The sequence below is a fragment of the Emydura macquarii genome, unplaced genomic scaffold (genome assembly GCF_026122565.2).
Source record: "Emydura macquarii macquarii isolate MOO-44397 ecotype Brisbane River unplaced genomic scaffold, CSIRO-AGI_Emac_v2 contig_1477, whole genome shotgun sequence".
Taxonomy (NCBI): Eukaryota; Metazoa; Chordata; order Testudines; family Chelidae; genus Emydura; species Emydura macquarii.
This window is the reverse complement of record NW_027131614.1, coordinates 4,167,631-4,185,665: the sequence shown is the minus strand read 5'-3', so window position 1 is coordinate 4,185,665 and position 18,035 is coordinate 4,167,631. Positions and strand designations below refer to the sequence as shown.

General features: G+C 41.6%; 1 protein-coding gene across 4 annotated transcripts; it reads left to right on the top strand.

Moving 5' to 3' along the window:
- Positions 1-1,949: 1,949 nt before the first annotated feature.
- Positions 1,950-16,656, top strand: LOC137156672 (myelin P2 protein-like). Of its 4 annotated transcripts, XM_067553561.1 has the most exons (8): positions 4,990-5,032; positions 6,905-7,069; positions 7,937-8,002; positions 9,302-9,407; positions 12,515-12,625; positions 13,390-13,562; positions 13,828-13,929; positions 16,509-16,656. In XM_067553561.1, exons 4-8 carry the CDS (start codon positions 9,377-9,379, stop codon positions 16,566-16,568), a joined length of 477 nt encoding a protein of 158 aa, XP_067409662.1. In that variant the 5' UTR covers positions 4,990-5,032; positions 6,905-7,069; positions 7,937-8,002; positions 9,302-9,376; the 3' UTR covers positions 16,569-16,656. The 4 variants fall into 4 exon arrangements, with proteins under 4 accessions (XP_067409663.1, XP_067409664.1, XP_067409661.1 ...); XM_067553563.1 differs by lacking the exon at positions 6,905-7,069 and having other exon boundaries at positions 4,971-5,032; positions 12,518-12,625; XM_067553560.1 differs by lacking the exon at positions 6,905-7,069 and having other exon boundaries at positions 4,971-5,032.
- Positions 16,657-18,035: the final 1,379 nt, after the last annotated feature.

Sequence of the window (18,035 nt, the reverse complement as noted above, 5' to 3'; positions counted from 1 at the left end):
GCCCCAGTCACCTCTCCACCCCTAGAGCCCTGTTTAGCTGGCAGAAAGAGGGAGGTGGAGAGAGCAGTGAGCAAGGGAGAGGAGCAGGGAGTTTTAGGGGGAAGAGGTAGGGCACGGGATGGGGGAAGTTCTGGCGCTCAGTATCCAGTTTTCACAAATTAGAAAGCTGGCCACCCTAGGTCAAATTGGCAGTGACCTGGAGGGGTGGAGTATGTGTGTTGCTTTCCTCTGCAGTACATGGGTGTGGGTCATTTGCCAAGATTATTTGGGTATATCTCACTTAATCATTTCATTGTGGGGGTCATTGGCTCTGCTGCATCTCTATCCCTCCTATTTTCTGCCTGTGGAACATAATAGTCTAGTCTCAGATGGGTTGTAATACTTTGCTCTAATTTCAGCTGTTGGATCTAGTGTGAGGCTGCTGGTCTGAGGTATACAGGAGATCAGACTAGATGAGCTGGTGGTCCCTCCTGGCCTTGAACTCTATTACTCTATCTGAAAGTATAACCCACAATGTGAATGCTCTGCTAAGGTCTGATTTCAAAGAGCTTTGAGGATAAATCTGATAGCACAAACCCCGTGCTAAGGAGATCAAGCACAGGAGTTCTGTTTCTCTGTTACCTTGCACCTTGTTTAGTCACTCACACCCATGTTTACAGTGAAGCCACTCTGATCTGCTAACATTTTGTACTATGTAAGGTGCTGCGTAGGAGAGAACTGACCTGCTGTCTCTGCAATGCCATAGTATTCACTGTAGCTTCTCTTGTATGAACCAGTCCTTGAAGGAAGAACCCTGATGTGCACCAGTCCAGTCACTCACTTTACACAAAACAATGAAGAAAAGCAGCAGCATGGGAAGCATCTTTTTATAATCCCATTACTAGAAAAGCAACAAACACATTCCCCCAAAGGACAGGCAAGTTCTCCCCCAGTTGAAACAACTGACTGGGAGAGACTCCTAGAGAGTGTCAGTACAAAGAACCATGGGATATTCCTCCAGACAAACATAGACAAATGTGGACACAACAACATGAGTAGGGGTTTGCCATGGGGTTGCTTGCACCCAGGAGAGGCTAACTCAGGTGCTGGTCCCCTGGATTAACTCTTGTGAAGACATACCCTCAATTATCTGCTGTTACATGTACACTCAAACCCCTGTTCTCCACTTATGTGTAAGTATGTCGGTATTAACTTGTCTTCAGAAGAAAGAGCTGTGTATAAGTACATTCAGCAAGTGGAATTGCCCTCTTTCCTTGGCCAGATGTGCAGAATTCAGTACTACAGATAATCCATACGGAAAAGAAGAGGAAAATTATCTCAAACCATTTTATTTCAAAGGCGTTTGCTTGCTTGCTTGTTTGAAATAAAGGGGAGGTGCTAGTTAGAGAGAGAGGATGATTTTATGGGACACTGTATGGGTTAGGCCATAGGGCACTAGATTCAGTAGGGAGTATGGAGATGTGGGTTCTATTCCTAGTTCTGCCAAACACGTACTGGGTGATTTTAGCCAAGACACTTCACCTCTCTGGTCCTCAGCTCACCCGTCTGTAAAATGGGGATAATGGCATCCTGGTTTCTTAAGCTTTTTGAGATCTGTTGTATAAATTTAGATGGACGTTATGGGCCCAAAAAAATCAAAGATGTTAATACGACTCTGAAATTGTCCAACATTAAATAGTGTTAAACAAGGTTCAGGGTTTTGTCTACAGAGACCTCAGCCTGCTTAGTACCATGGCAAACAAACCATCTGTTTAACCTTTTATTAAAGTTACAGAAAAAGAAGAAAAAATGTTGAAAGCGTTTGAAAGGTGAAGTATTAAGTAAGGCTTTAACAGCGTTCCTTGTTCTCTTTTCCATCAGTTGGAGAAAGGAAAAAACTAAACTAAGCAAAAACCCTGTCTGACAATCTTTTAGATGGCATAAAAGATGGTAATAACTGGCCTTTCTGAGGAAAAGAAAAAAAGTTAGTTGAGCTGGGCTGGCGCTATTGTTGTTACTGTTGTTAGAGTCCAATCCCGTTTCCCAGAAGACAAAACGAAACAAACACGCACAAGAGAAGAAAGAAAAGAACAGCAAAAGTTAGAAAATGCAGCTTCTGTCTCTGGTGTTGACACTCACTTGCAGCCTTGCATCTGGAAAAACACAGGCATGGCACACAGTCTTATCCGCCACTCCGAGACCTGGCAAACTTGTACCAGTATCAGGCTATTCCGAAAATTGCATTTAGAGACGGTTCTGGTCACAGGCTTACAACAGTGTTGCAAAATAAACCATCTTGGCCAGCTAAGCCAGATTCTTATTAGACATAAGAACATAAGAATGGCCATAGTGGGTCAGACCAATGGTCCATCTAGCCCAGTATCCTGTCCTCCGACATTAGCCAATGCCAGGTGCTTCAGAGGGAATGAACAGAACAAGTAATCATCAAGTGATCCATCCCGTCGCCCATTCCAGCTTCTGGCAAACGGAAGCTAGGGACATTTCAGAGCATGGTATTTGCATCCCTGGCCATTCTGGCTAATAGCCATTGATGGATCTATCCTCCATTAATTTACTAGTTCTCTTTTGTACTCTGTTATAGTCTTAGCCTTCACAACATCTTCTGGCAAAGAGCTCCACAGGTTGACTGTGCGTTGTGTGAAGAAATACTTTCTTTTTTCTGTTTTAAACCTTCTGCCTATTAATTTCATTTGGTGACCCCTAGTTCTTGTGTTATGAGAAAGAATAAATAACACTTCCTTATTTACTTTCTCCACACTAGTCATGATTTTATAGACCTCTATCATATCCCCCCTTAGTCATCTCTTTTCCAAGCTGAGAAGTCCCAGTCTTATTAATTGCTCCTCATATAGAAGCTGTTCTGTACCCCTAATCATTTTAGTTGCCCTTTTTTGTACCTTTTCCAATTCCAATATATCATTTTTGAGATGGGACAACCAGTTCTGCACGCAATATTCAAGATGTGAGCATACTATGGATTAATATAGAGGCAATATGATATTTTCTGTCTTATTATGTATAATAATTCCCAGCATTCTGTTAGCTTTTTGAACTGCTGCTGCACACTGAGTGGATATTTTCAGAGAATTATCCACAATGATCTCCAAGATCTCTTTCTTGAGTGGTAACAGCTAATTTAGACATCATCATTTTATATATATATATAGTTAGGATTACATTTTCTAGTGTGCATTTCTTTGCATGTATCAACACTGAATTTCATCTGCCATTTTGTTGCCCAGTCACCAGTTTTCTGAGATCTCTTTGTAACTCTTCACAGACAGCTTTGGACTTAACTATCTTGAGTAGTTTTGTATCATCTGTACATTTTGCCACCTCATTGTTTACCCCTTTCTCCAGATCCTTTATGAATATGTTGAACAGTACTGGTCCCAGCACAGACCCCTTTGGGACACCATTTACCTCTCTCCATTCTGAAAACTTACCATTTATTCCCACCCTTTGTTTCCTGTCTTTTAACCAGTTACTGATCCAGGAGAGGATCTTTCCTCTTATACTATGACAGTACACTTTGCTTAAGAGCCTTTGGTGAGTAACCTTGTCAAAGGCTTTCTGAAAATCTAAGTACACTGTATCCACTGGATCACCCTTGTTCACATGCTTGTTGACCCCCTCAAAGAGTTCTAGTAGATGGGGGAGGCTTGATTTCCATTTTCAAAAACCATGTTGATTCTTCCCCAGCAAATCGTGTTCATCTATGCCTCTGATAATTCTGTTTTTTACTATAGTTTCAACCAATTTGCCTGATACTGAAGTTAGGCTTACTGGTCTGTAATTGCTGGGATCGCCTATGAAGACTTTTAAAAAAAATTGGTGTCACATTAGCTATCCTCCAGTCATCTGCTACAAAAGCTGATTTAAATGACAGGTTACATACCATAGACAGGTGGAAAAAAGAGAGGGACAGGAAAGAGAAGAAACAAGCTGGGGAAGGAAATGGACACAAATTGGGAGGTGGGGGTTTGACAAAGTCTCACATCCCAGGTTAGGATTTAGCCAAAGCAAGTAGAAAGGTGATGTCATTTGTGTCCCGCTCTCTGGCCTGTTCTGATCAGGACATCCCTCAGGATCAGAATGACGAAGGCGCAATGGTGTTATGGCAGATTCTGGGGTCCCATGAGATCATAGGAGTAACAGCCATAATGGTAAAACTCACTGCAGCAGTTACTGGCAGACAGCGTCTTCTTCTGCTTGATTTTCACCCCCTAAAGTCTTTTCTTTTAAGATCCCAAAAAGGAATGATGGGTGGAATAGCCTGTCCTCTCATTATTTTGTTCACCAATTTGGTCTAATTTCCAATGCACCAATTTTGGTTCATTGATTTCCAGTCTCACATTTTTCTTGCTTCCAGGCACAATCTTAACACAGTCTTTGAATTATATCAGTAGGCCTTTTTGTTGGTACTAATTCAGTTTTTCCTTTGCAACTTTTCCCATCTACATTATATGTTATAGATTATTGTGACAATTTATGAACTTTCACTTACTTTTCACAGTTGAGTTCACAATTAGGATAGATTTGTAGGCCCAATTATCACAACATATTCCCTTTCTTTTATGAACCAATTCATAGGACCTAGGACTGGATGTTTGTCCATAAAGTCACAATTAAAAACAAAGACAGATCTTCAGATGGAAAACATGATGTAAGAGCTAAATAACATGGCTAGAGAGTGTGCTTGGGAGCCTGAAGACTTGGATTCTATTCCCAGCTCTGTGTGGACTTCTTATGCAACTTTATTTCCCTAGAAGGTTCATTTTCTTACAGTTAGCCTCCAAGCTCTTTACTGCCACTGCCTTAGATTTTGATTTTCTGATCAAAGCAAAACAAGTGAAATGCTGGTGATTGGAGGCTCTGACATAGTCTTTCTCATTGGTTCTCCTGCTTATCACATGTTCATGGCATCTTCATAAAGAAGCAGTTGAGAATTTCATGGTTCACTTCAACTATTTATCTTCTGCAAGGAAACTTGTCTCCAGTGAAAACTTTGAGGGTTATATGAAAGCATTGGGTAAGAAATATGGTGTTTTTCATGTCTCACTTTCTTTTTAAAAGATTTTGCTGGTTTTAAGGTCTGCCCTGGGTTGTAACCAAAAATAACAGACTTCTTGCTGCCTCTGGGACTCTGTGCAGCTCGTTAGTGAGAGGAAATGAAGCTTTATTCCTGTTGACTAAAAATAAGGGTTATGGGATAACTGTTTAAAACATTTTTGAAAGCAAGTACTTGAGGTTGGGATTTTAGAAGTCATTCTGGGAATTTCTGAATCTTCTTGTCTCTTTCAGTTCTCACAACTATCTGTGGAAGGGGCTCGTAAGTGTGTGTTGGGAGACATGCTTCAGAAAAGACTTCATCTGCATAAAAACTGGTCACACAATGCACACTAAAACTTGTTTTTTCTTAATTATGAAAAAGCTAAAAACTTGAAGGCCTAAATTCCAGAAACCAGTAACACTAAAGCAGAAATGTGGCTTTTGGCAATTTTATCTTGGCCTTATGAGGCTCGAATGCTGTCTCTGGGGTTGTTACTTGGACTGAAGAGGTGATAATATGTGCCTTGAAGGGAATGGTGCAGGGTCCTTGCTGGAAAGAAAGGGGAAGGAGGATAAGGGGATTCAGTAAGAGAGAAGCTAACCTTGGTTTGGCTTTAAATCTGCAAAACTTCAGTGGCCATGGCTTGGCTTTGCAAAATATGTGGTGACTAGAGTCAGCCCCCAACTTCCCCAAACCACCAAAATCTAAGATAAGGAGAGGGCAGAAGTTTGCCTAAATAGCCCAAAGCTGAGCTGGATGGGAAACTTCTCCTGCGTCTTGTAGAAAAGCACTAAAGCAAGGAACAGGTTTAACACATGGTGTTAACTCACCTCTGGCTTTCTGCTCCTGTTCGATAGTTCAGTGTATAGGAGGAAGAGCTCGCAGATAGCTGTAGTCACAGGGGCTGCAACACAGCTATTCCTTTGCACAACCTCAAATAGCTGTGTGGGAAGGAAAGCGGTGCGTGCACCGTTGAGCGAATGCGAACTTTAGGGACTGGCAAGCAATAGGCAAGCGATCTCTGTTTACTCAATATTCTGTAATCGAGTTGGAAAGTAGAAATACAGATGTTTAACATTTCATCCGCTGCTATTCATCAGGTCAGTTTTTAACTTTTCTGTAGGACACTTTCTACTGCCAGGGTTTTGCACCACTATCCATCATTGTAAGGGAGGGATTGCACAATTACAGGAAGAAACTGTCTCCTGATACTTCCCTTTCTGAGATATATGGTAAGGTCTTTCCAGAGTTTCAGTTTTGGAGAAAAAAAAGGCAAACCTATATCAACTTGCTACAAATCATGCGTGTGGTATTTAGTAAGCGCTAACAGAGTGAGCAGGTTGTTAGGGGTGAAGGCCTAGCTCTTCTAATGCACGAGGACTCAGTCAGACTAAGGCTGCTCAGGCTTCATTGTGGGTTTTTTGGGTTTTTTTAAGGCTAGAAGGGACCATTATGATCCTTCTAATCTGACCTCCTGCGTTAGGTAGGCCATAGAATTTCACCCAGTGTTTCCTGCCTCAAGCCCATAACTTCTAGTTGAGCTACAGAACATCTTCTGGAAAGACATCCAATCTTTGCTTGAAGATCTCAAGTGATGGGGAATTTACCATGTCCCTAGGTAAACTGCTCTAGCTTCTGGAAACTACTGTAGCACTGTAGTTCACATTAGGTATGCTCAGAGGCTTAGTGCGGTGCTTGGCTTATTCCCCTAATTGTTAATGTGATATCACCTTTTCATGCTCCATAAGCTTCGATTAGCCCAGTGCCTGCTCTCCCCTCCTCCTCCATGGACCACAGGGTTTTTCTGATGCCAGGTAAAATATCTGAGACTGACTTCTATCTGACTTTCAGAAAACTACCAGAAAACTGGGCAGCCTGACCAAACCCACAGTGATCATCAGTGCCAACAGGGATGTGCTAATCCTCCAAACCAAGAGCACCATTAAAAATACTTATGTTTCCTTCAAATGGGGCTGGGAGTTTGAGGAAACAGCAGCAGATGACAGGAAAACCAAGGTGTGGCTCCGCAGGCTCCTGCAAAGGGAAAGGCTAGTGGCATTTCAATAGCATCCCAGCTCTGTACATCATCTGGTGAGGAAGGTCCCCTCTTGATGAAATAGAAAATCACATAGCATGCTGGATACAGATAGCAAGGCTCATCAGGACTCCAGACCAAATAGTTAGGCTTACTACTTTGCTTTTGCAAAGCATTATAACATTCACAACAGCTCTTTGACTCAGGTGCAGAAGTAGGATGACAAAGAGACAACAAAGAGAAATCTGGAGGGTGGGAAACTAAATCCTGAAAATGTGTGGTGTGTTCTCAGATAGCTATCAGTTTACATAACCAGTATCTCTTGGAGTTTTATACATGTAGCTTATGACAAATGAGTGATGAGGAAATAGACAGGAATGAAACAAATGTTATAACTTGGCAAGTGCTCTAGCTGTGTGGGATTTAGTACCAAAGTAGTTTGCAGTGTATGGTGTACTTTATTTGGTCTAGGGACTTCCATGGCTCATGTTGTAGAGTTCCTTCCCAATGCTGCTTAAGAGGGTGAATGGAAGTGGGAGAAATACCGGCAGGGAGATCTCCTTTTCCATGGGTAAAGGAAACTGTAAACATTATTGCTAGCTGCTCTCAGCACCACTGGCTCTTGCACCTGTACAATACCTTTCTTCCTTCCTCCCCATGCCAGAGGAATGATACCTTTCCATGTGGAATATCTGGTGGGCTTCCGGAAGCAACTGCTCTAGCTCCCAATAGGCTGGGGATATGGAGTCTGGCTTCCCACAGCTTGTTGCAGTGCCCTCTGCTAGGTGAAAAAGTGAGGAGAGATGTTGGGCATTAACTTGGACACTCTCATTTTGTCTCATTTTAAGGTGTCAAATTTCCATCACAGAGTCAAGACTATTGAAAAATGGAACTGTCCAGGGAGAAGAAAAAAAGTAAGTCATTTGGCTAGCAGTTCATTTATTATTTGAATTGCCAGAGAGCCCAGGGGCCCAAACCAACATCAGGACCTACAGAAGAATTGCAGCACCACCATTATCAAAATCAACTCAACCCCTTCTATATAATCCACCCAAGTGGATATGAGTAGGTTCTGCACAATAGTTTAACTCTAGGCTTTAAATGTACTACCTAGCATGGAATTGCAATTGATGAGACTTCTGCGCTTTAGTGACCTTCAGGATGTTCATTAGTTTGAATCCTGGGGAGCTCACTGGAATGCAGCAGATGGTTAGAGCCATAGCTGAGCAGCTGCATCCATAACATCAGCAAATTTAAGAATCTTGGTTGGGGTCTGATGCTTATCCTGTGATGTGAATTTCACTCTTGAACTAATGGAATAGACATGTCTAATGTGTAAATGTTCTGCTGCATCTTTTCTGCTCCCATGCATTGAGGTCAGTGCTCTCTAGCGCCACCTACTGCTGGAGTTAGAGAATCAGCACTTAACAGGTCAGAGGAATGTACCAAATGCTAGCAAGCTGCAGGGACGCAGTCACTGTGAGGAAGGTGCGCATCATCCCCATTTTAGAGAAGGAACTGAGCGATACAGAGGGTGAGGTTGTGAACTCCTGGTGGGAGCAGGTCTCACTCATGCAAGTGCTTCCACTGATGTCAGTGAGACAACTCGTGTAAGTAACCACCCAGCAATGTGAGTAAGGGGCTCACAATGTGGTCCTGAGAAATCAATGGGCACATTTTCTAATATGGCCCTAATTTGGGGTAATTACCCAAGTTCAACACCTGGGCCCTGATGTCTCGAGATGCTGAGCATTCAGCATCCTACTGGCTTCACACTGAGTTGTGAGCACTCAGCATCTTTGAAAACCAGGCACTTGATGGCTGAAGTTGGGTACTCAAAAACTGAGGCTCCCAGAACTAGATGCCGTTTCTGAAAATTTGGGCCAAGGAGATTAACACAGGGTCCCACAGCAAGTCCGTAGTACTGCTGGGAATAGAACCTGGGGACTCATAACTCCAAGGCCTTTGAAAAACAGGATCAGGCCCAAACCAAAATGTAGCTTAACAATATTAATTTGCTTGAAAATGTGTATGTTTCAGCTCTCCTCGTTAATTTGCTTTAAAGAAGCTAAATATTTTGTGCAGCATGGCTGGGAGGGAAGCCGTGCAGTCTCAGCAGTGCTCTCATTAGCAGTTGGTTGCGCCTTTTAAGACCGTGCATTTGGTAATACAGCATGTTGTGTGTTTGATGTCTTGGTTTTATTTCTCGGCAGATGATGTGGCAGTAGAGAATGCCTGGATGAACACTTATCCTGAGGAGAAGCCTGATCTCTGATAGCTGTTTCATCATGTACCTGTTCCATCCCCTCCGGAGTGCTGGTACGGTGTTCTTAGGAACACTTCAGCTATACTACCATGGGGGAGTTGCAATGGACAAAGCAATCTGTTTGCATATCTTTTTTTTTTTCTCATAATTGAGAAAATGGAGGCCTTTTATTTTTAATATCCTGATCCATTTACACTAATTGCCATTAAAAGGTCAGCCTGTGCTAATGAATTACCCCATCAGTGATAGCAGTGTCTGCAAATGCTGGCTTTTTTATTGCTTCTGCTGAACCTCTATCTCTATGCTATATCTCTATGTACATGTTTAATTCTGGAAGTCAGGATCAATTCTCTTTTATTTCCTGTGGTCCTGGCAGCTGAAATGTTGTATCATCAGAAATGAGATTCTTAACAAATGTAATATGTAATTTAAAAAATCTACTATCAATTACACCACTGCAGCCCCTCTGTCTTTAATAAGTTTGCATGGGTGTAATCGACAGTAGATTTGAACCTATTAAGTGTAGCGTGAACATTAATGAGATATTATGTTGGTGGTATGTTTCCTAATTATTTTTTATCCTAAGTTACTGTCATAGTACACAGTCAAAAGAGCCAGTTCCCATACCTAAGAATCCATTCCTTTCCAGCCTCCAGTTCTCTGGCCCGATTTGCTTTCCCTTGCATTGTGGTAATCTGGTGACTAGCACTCATGCAGCTTTTCTTGAGATTCACTTCCGTAGTATGATCTAATCTATGACTCCTGTTTTCACTTCCCAGTTTAGTTAGCCTCTTTCATTGACTCCTATGTATATCCAGACTCAACCTTAACTATCTTGCTGAATTTCCCCCCACTCTTACGTGTGTGACACAGTGCCTTGCAGATTAGAAGTGATTCATTCATCACCCCACAGCTGCTTTTGGATTTCAGCAGAACAATCTCTTCTGGTGAACTGCAGATTTATTATTGCCACTTTTAAAAATTCCCCCCTTCCAGATTTCCAACTAATCAGGAAACCTTTAGTCCCCATGTTGTTCTTCTAGTTTTCTAGTATGGTTTATTCAAACTCTTATGCCAGCTTGAAGGCCAGATCGGTGCTTGAAAGGTGTTCTCAGTTGGAACATTCTCTTCAGTGATCTGATCCTTGATGATGTTCACGTTGGGACTCTTCAAGTACCTCTGTTTTCCTGTACTGCCTTGTTGCAAAGACATGTGGAATGCTTCACAAACAGGGGCATTCTCTAGCCCAATTTATATAGGGCCCATTGAAGTCAATGTGAGTCTTTCTTTGTCTTCAATAGATTTTGTGTCTGGTCCATAATGAGAAACCAGAGCAAAAGTGACCATATACCTTTCCCTTCTTGAGATATGAAATCTTTAATGGGGATCAGACAAGGCCCTGTTCTCTCACTTCAGAGCCCTAATGAGAGTGTAGTTCAGCAAGCATGCTTTAAAACTTGGTGAGAATTTCCACAGATATTAATTTATCTGCACTTAAGAAATGGACGTGATTTATAGTAACAAACTACTCACAACAAAAAATATGTAAGAAGAAAAAATGTATGTCCACTATTGCAAAGTCTAGAAGTGTCTCTGGACTATCTGTATGTCAGTTAGCCTCTTTTCTGTAGTTGCAATGATATTATCGAAATAAATGTAGATTAAAAACATCAAAGTGGAAAAAGAAAGCCAGAAAATGAAGATTTGAACCAGATGCTGCCAGAAGCTTTGCATAGGCCCATTAGTGCTGCTGCCTTGTCTCTCTCTCTCTCTCAGACACACACACATTCTCACTCTCTCTCTATCACCTTTGGGTGAGTCAGGAACAAAGGAATTTATTTTGTTAGAAACATTTTAAACTTTGTAAATTGCATGGGGTGGTAGAAACTGGATTCGTTGTTACTTCTTCTGGCAGCACAAAATTAATTAGATGGTGGGAAAGTGTTGTAGCTACTCTATCACTGCAGCATTATCTTGAGACATCAAGCACATCCATCTACCATCAAAAGGGCAGTCCACCATCAGATGGCAAGCTATTTGTTCTGGAGCTCCACAGGGGCAAGATGAGGGGCAAGTATCCCTAATGGTAAAGATGTAAGTTAAACTGCCCATGACTCCAACATGTCCTGTTGTAACAACGAAGGATCTTTTGGTTCATATGGTTGTTCAGGAGGGCGGGGAGGGGGCAGCATGCAAGAGCTAATCCAGAGAGACTAGCGGGTGCAGCTGTGCATTGCCTATCTGCTAAGAAATGCTACATCAATCCAAAATACAGTCCTGTGCCACCTGTTGCTGCTGTTCCTTAGAAAGTTTGTGACTGAGGTTCTGCCTGGGAGATTCACAGAAGTGTTTTAAAAAAGTGGTCACATTAGCTAGCATTTTTTTATGTGGCTTTGAGATGAAATTGTGAAGTAAGCTGTCTTGATGGTTGGCTGCATGCAGTAATGCAGCCCCGGCCCTGCCCTCACACCTCACTGCGGGGGAAGCAATGGCAGCTGGAAGTGGAAGGTTGGAGATGGGAGTTCTCTAGGTTGCACCAGTGATGATAAGAAGGCCAGAGTTGATCCTTGAGTCCAGCTTAGCACAATAAAGACTGGAAACACAAGCTGCCACATAGTAGTCAGCAGATACAATAATTATGGCATTGGTAGATGTCCATAAGATTGCAATAGTAGCTGGCAAGCCTGTAGAGAAGTGTGATTCCTGACTGAATTTTAGCATGTCTTTTCGATGTGTGGTTGAAAGGACAAGCTTTATCCCCAGATAAGGAAATCATGGTTAAAAAACAGTTGGCTGATTGTTCAGAAGGATCTACAGCTGCCAATGTCATTGTTACTTAGATTAGGTAATTTTTTATCTTGCACAGGTTCACGTTTGCCTTTAACACATGAGCAGGCCTCAGTTTAGTCCCCCCCGCCCCCTTTCAATATGGTCATCTACCATAAATTTTATATTTTTACTGGGTACCAGAGTTTGGGATAACCAAAGTGTGGGGCATATACTGTAAGTATCTCGGTTTTCAATACTGTGGCTAAGGAAAATTGATGCATCCTTACACTATCTATCACCAGTTGGTGTTGAGTGTTACATATTCAAGAAATCTTTAAACAGAAGTTGTCAGGGTTTGCATATCTCATGTCTTCTTGTTTTTTCATGGTAGCAGCAGCTTTTCTTGTTAATGCCCAGCAACCTCCTACAATTCCTGAGCTCTTCCTGGGAACCTGGAAACTCATCTCCAGTGAAAACTTTGAGGAATATATGAAAGAATTGGGTGAGAAATTATATTTTGACAGGGGACTGGAAATGTGTCTGTCTTCAGAGAGAAGATGCTGAGTCTGCCCTTTGCTCCAGGGTATAATGTGATGTGCTTAATTTTCCTTCCTCACTTTGGAGCCTCTTTACTTTGCAAGTTACTAGTGTTCCATTGTTAAGGGGAATGAAGTTTCAGTTTGATAATTTACATTGAAAATCATATGTGTCTTTTTCTCCCCTATCCTTTCTATGAGACCTTATGCTGTGTTTGCCAGACAACTAAGATTACATTACAAATGAATTCTAAATACATTCAAGGGGCCTATCATCCCATGTCAAGCAAAGGGAAAAGCTGGGTGCTAAAATGCATTTATTTCAAGGAGCACAATAAACATGTATTGTAAACATCTGTCACAATTAGTATGTGAGTGCTGAACAAAACTGCCAAAGTATACCAAAATAAGAAGAGAGAAAATAGTGTGGTTGCAGGGGGAGGGAGGGGTGTCTTTAAATTCTCTGAAGTAGAGGAGTGTGCAAATTTAACTGTTTGGAGTTTTTTTAAGGTCTTTATCATAATTTACTGGTGCAGTTCCTAGGACAAAGTGGTGTCAAAAAATTGTGCCTTGCACTTAGATCTAAATATGGCTTGGGTTCAGTCTGATTTCTTGTGGCCACAGTCCTGCCTATGAGGATACTCCACCTTAAGTACCTGACATTCTGAACAGAGACTCTTTCTGCTAGTGAATGTAAAATTTCAAATAGTGCTTCCTTTCTCATCTTCAGGCGTGGACTATGCCCAAAGGAAAATGGGCAGTTTGGCCAAACCCACAATGATAATCAGCATGCAGAGAGATGTGATGACCATCAAAACTGACAGTGCATTTAAAATGACAGAGATTTCCTTCAAACTGGGCCAAGAGTTTGAGGAAATCACAATGGATAATAGGAAAACCAAGGTGAGGACTAGAGCTTTCTTTAGGAATGGTCCCAGTCATTAGTGTGGAGAATGGGAGGGCTTTTTTTCTTTGACACCGGAGTCTGTGACTTATCTTAATTACTATTTGAGGAAAAAATTCTCTTCTATTAGGGGGGATATTTCAAATGTGGAACTGATGTTGCTGGTAAGAATATTGTGGGGCTTATAGACTCTAGAGTAAAGCATCTCGCTATTCTGAGAAACTCAGGCCACGTTTTCATGTTTGCTTGTATTTATCTGTGCAGAGTATGGTAACTGTAGACAGGGACTCGATGACTCATGTGCAGAAGTGGGATGGCAAAAAGACCACCATGACGAGAAAACTGGTGGATGGGAAGATGGTGTTGGTGAGTTCATTGCCACTGTTTGATTCCTGAATGTCACAAAGATGCAGCCAGCAGCGGAAAAGTTCAGTTCTAATTGTATTTTATATATTCAAACCCTAAATTAATGAATGGCTGAAGGAATGACTTTGATAAAATAACTTTCTCCAGCACTGAGGCATGTGTATGCAAATTAGGAAAGAGTGAAGATTGATCATCTTCCTTCAGCGAATAGTCAATGCGCTGAATGTTTCCCCCCATGTGTGCTTGCTGGAGGTTGAAGGCTATTTAAAGGTAAACAGCACTAATGTGCTTTAGTCGTACTACCATATTTCAATTGTACATCAGTTTAACTAAACCAGTAAGTCAGCTTAGTGCAACCTCCCTTTGTGGACACTCTCCTTGGTTTAAGAGTGCCTTAAATAGATTAGGCTTCAGTTGGAATTGGTACTGAATTAAGCCCTTCATACTCCTCATTTTTCAATTGTTTTAAGAGTAAACACTTTTGTTAGTCAAAGGGAACAACTATCTTTTCCTCTCAGCATTTACAGGTTTACATCTTACCAGACATAGGTCAGCAATGAGAAAGTTTCATAGTATGACCAGGGCCCCAGTTGCAAAGATAACTTTCAAAAAGGGAAGTGAGCGTAACCCCTTGCGCTTTTTTGTCACCTCGAGTCTCCAGCGAGCTAGAAACAATGGGCTAGATCCTATGTCCGGGCATCGCAAAATAGATATAAAGCTGCTGGATCCAGGCATGAGTATTCTGCATGGTGGGGGACCTGCAAGTGGTACAGAGCTGCAGTAGCAGCTCCTACACTACCTTCACACTTTCCCCCAGTGCCAGGGACTTTCCCGAGGAAAAAGGGGTGTGTCTGATCCCTTTGCTCCAGGGATCCCTCACTGCCACAGCATCACCCTGGAGCCACAGTAGCCTGGGGTGAGTTAGAATCATTCTGAGGCTGCTCTCAGTTATGCCAGGGACTACACTCGCACCAGGAAGCCCTACAGTGAATGGACTTTAAAAGTAGTTTGCTTGCCACCCTTCTCCACAAAATCTTACGACAAAGCCAGCTCAGCTGGTCCAGAAAATGTGGCTTATTGGCTCTGACAAAGTCTGATCATTCTCAGCACATTATCAGCAACACCTAAAGAAGAAGATGCAATGGTCAGCGTTAACTATTTCACTGCTGATTATTTTAGCAGAAACATCTAGCTAACATGCTTAACGCACACTTCCAAACTGCCTCTCGCACCAGTCACAGCAGCAAAAGGCCTAACTGTCCCCCCCTCTAACTCCCAAAACCTGCTGCTTTCCCCCAGACTTCTTCAGTGTAGACATGCAATGACAATACAAACATCTGTGGTATACTGGAAACTAGGGACAGCATGAATAAGATCAAAATGAATGTCTGCTGCTGTTCTAACTCTTATTCATTGTAAATCGTAAAATGCTTTGAGATCTGCTGATAAAAAGCACAATATAAGAACTGGGTATTAATTTAAAAACCTCCAGCTTTTCTTAAATTAAATGAACCTGCTATATCATTTCCAGTTTGGTGCATCAGGGGGCTACAAAATCCAGGGGTCTTAAAGCAGAATTCATATCTCGCTTGCCACTGGGTAAAGAGGCCTCACCCATCAGTACCTGGTGGTTTGTCTGACTTGAGCCTATATACCCTTGAGTACAGCTGTTTTCAGTAATCTCAGTCTTTATCCTATTCACATTGGTTCTAAAGACTGGCCTCACTATTACCTAACACCCCACTCCTGTCACATCAAATTGGGTGTTTCAGTTAGTGGGGACCCTGATCAGAAACATCCATCGCTGTGCCAAGCCAAAGGCACGTATGCTTTAGCTCTTCTGTAACTAATACCCCAAACCATACCCTCTATGTATATGCCTTTAATATCCTCATCAAATACCTGATAGGCTCCAGAATGAAATGTGAAAAACCAACCATCAGGAGTCTTAGTGGTGCATTACAAGGGAAGGTGGTTCATGAAAGGAGCTCTTCTCTACCTGTAGAATACTATTTGGGGAACCCTCATTCACATTCTGCATGTAGGAAAGATACCCCTCGGCATACTTAATAAAAATACTAGTTTAACTGAATGCTTTGCTTTTCCTTTTGGCCCTTCAGATGCACATTACTGCTTCCCTCATCAAAATGCTGCGGTGTTTTCCCCCCTCTGATTTTTTTGGAATTCTGTTTGGAATTTGTTTACCTAAACAATTTGTCACTTGCTTTTAAGACTTGATTTGGTTTTAGTATAATGAGCAGTAAACCAACAGTTCCATTCTTGAATAGCTCTTCCTGATAAGTATTTCCAGTTGATTTCACCAAGTAAACACCATTAACTTATATGTTCCTATCCTAAAATCCTTCCTATAATCAAAATTTAAACTCTGGTTTCTGTCTCCCAAACCTTGAGTCTCTTCATTATTACTTTCCACAATTAAAGGCACAGTCCTACTCCCACTGAAGTCAATAAGAATTTTGCCATTGACTTTAACTACTAACCCACAACTTTAATTACTTCCCCCCAATTTTGCTATAATACATTTTGAAATTGTATGTAACGTCTGCTTCCCCCCCTAGGAATACACTATAAATGACATCACCTGCACAAGGGTCTATGAGAGAGTGGGAGGGGAATAAATTCATCTCCTTCTTGGACTGGATTGCTGTTACAAATCAACTTGTTGTTTTTAGTTTTACAAGACTAAAGTTTTGTATCATTATATTTCATGGCTATTGTGAAATGTGAACATTGGTGAATAAAATATTTCATACTGGAATATACATTGTTGCTTGAATACAGTTTGCAGTCAGTACCTGCCAAGGTATGTCTCATAAAGGGGGCCTTCTAGTCTTAATTCTCTGGGCACATGGAATCACATATTCTAGAACATTGCATACACACACCACTATATACACACCAGAAGGCAGTCACACAGCATATGGGGGCTGAACATCAGACTTAGATCTATCACACAAATGGTAAAACAATGTACCTGTTTCTATTGGTACAGCCAAGCAATCAAATCATTGACTGATTGATAAGCAAATATAAGACATAGTTTTGCCACTTCAGAGAAGTTGGCTCTGTGCTTGATGTACATCTAGAGAGGCTGGAAGGAAAGGTGATTAACACCTTCACATTTCACTGATCCTGGGGCCAGCAGTCAGTGACCTGGCCCCTAGCACAAGTTTGAGCAGCCTAAAGGCTGCTATATCTTGCATTGGCTGAAAATAGCCCTCAGAGGTTATAGCAGCTGATGATCCAAATGCAAGGGCTCTTTGACTATATTCCCCCTGCTAGATGTCAAGGGCAAAATAAAGGGATGGTGGTGATGTTGGGTCTTATCAATCTCTACTAAAGTCAACAACATCCTATATTGAGAAGAAAGACAGCAAGGGCAGAAGGGGAAACCTAGGTTTCTGAGAGTGACAGAAACAGGAAGCAACTAGAATGCTCTTCAGTGATGGAGCAGGACTTCCTGGAAAAGGTTAGGGGTGAAGATGGGCCAGACAGCTCCAAAGGCAATACCATAATTATCTGTTTAATACTCAAGCTCTTACTGATGGCTAAATGCTACTCCCATATCACACACTTTCTCTGCATCAGTCTCATTCCACGCCCCTTTCTTTCTCCAGCAGTTGTACTATTTCTTCATCCCTGTTAAATGTCTGGAATGCACACCTGGAACTCTTAAACTCTGTAAGATCAAAAGCTTGTCTCTTTCACTGGATTATTAGCTCGCTCACTTTGTCTCTTTACTAAAAGACCCCTCAGTCAGTCCATTCCTAGAGCAGAAGACAAGTGTTGTACTTAAGTTAAGAGGCACTGGGGCTACCTAGGAAGTTACAGGCCAACAAGCATCTGACAAGTTGAGCAGAACAATAATTAAAGGGAGAGCTCTAAAAGTCAAAGATGAGAGGGAAAGGACATCTTTTGAAATGGTAAATTATCTTCCCAGTAGAATTAGAGTATCAATTAAAGTAGATGAAGAAAAACAGTTTTTATCTTTTGAAAAATGCTTTTTATTAAGTCTCTCTCAAGAGATTTTTATGGAAGATAATTAGTCTCAGGGGAAAGGTAAATAATTGGCACCAGGTAAAGGA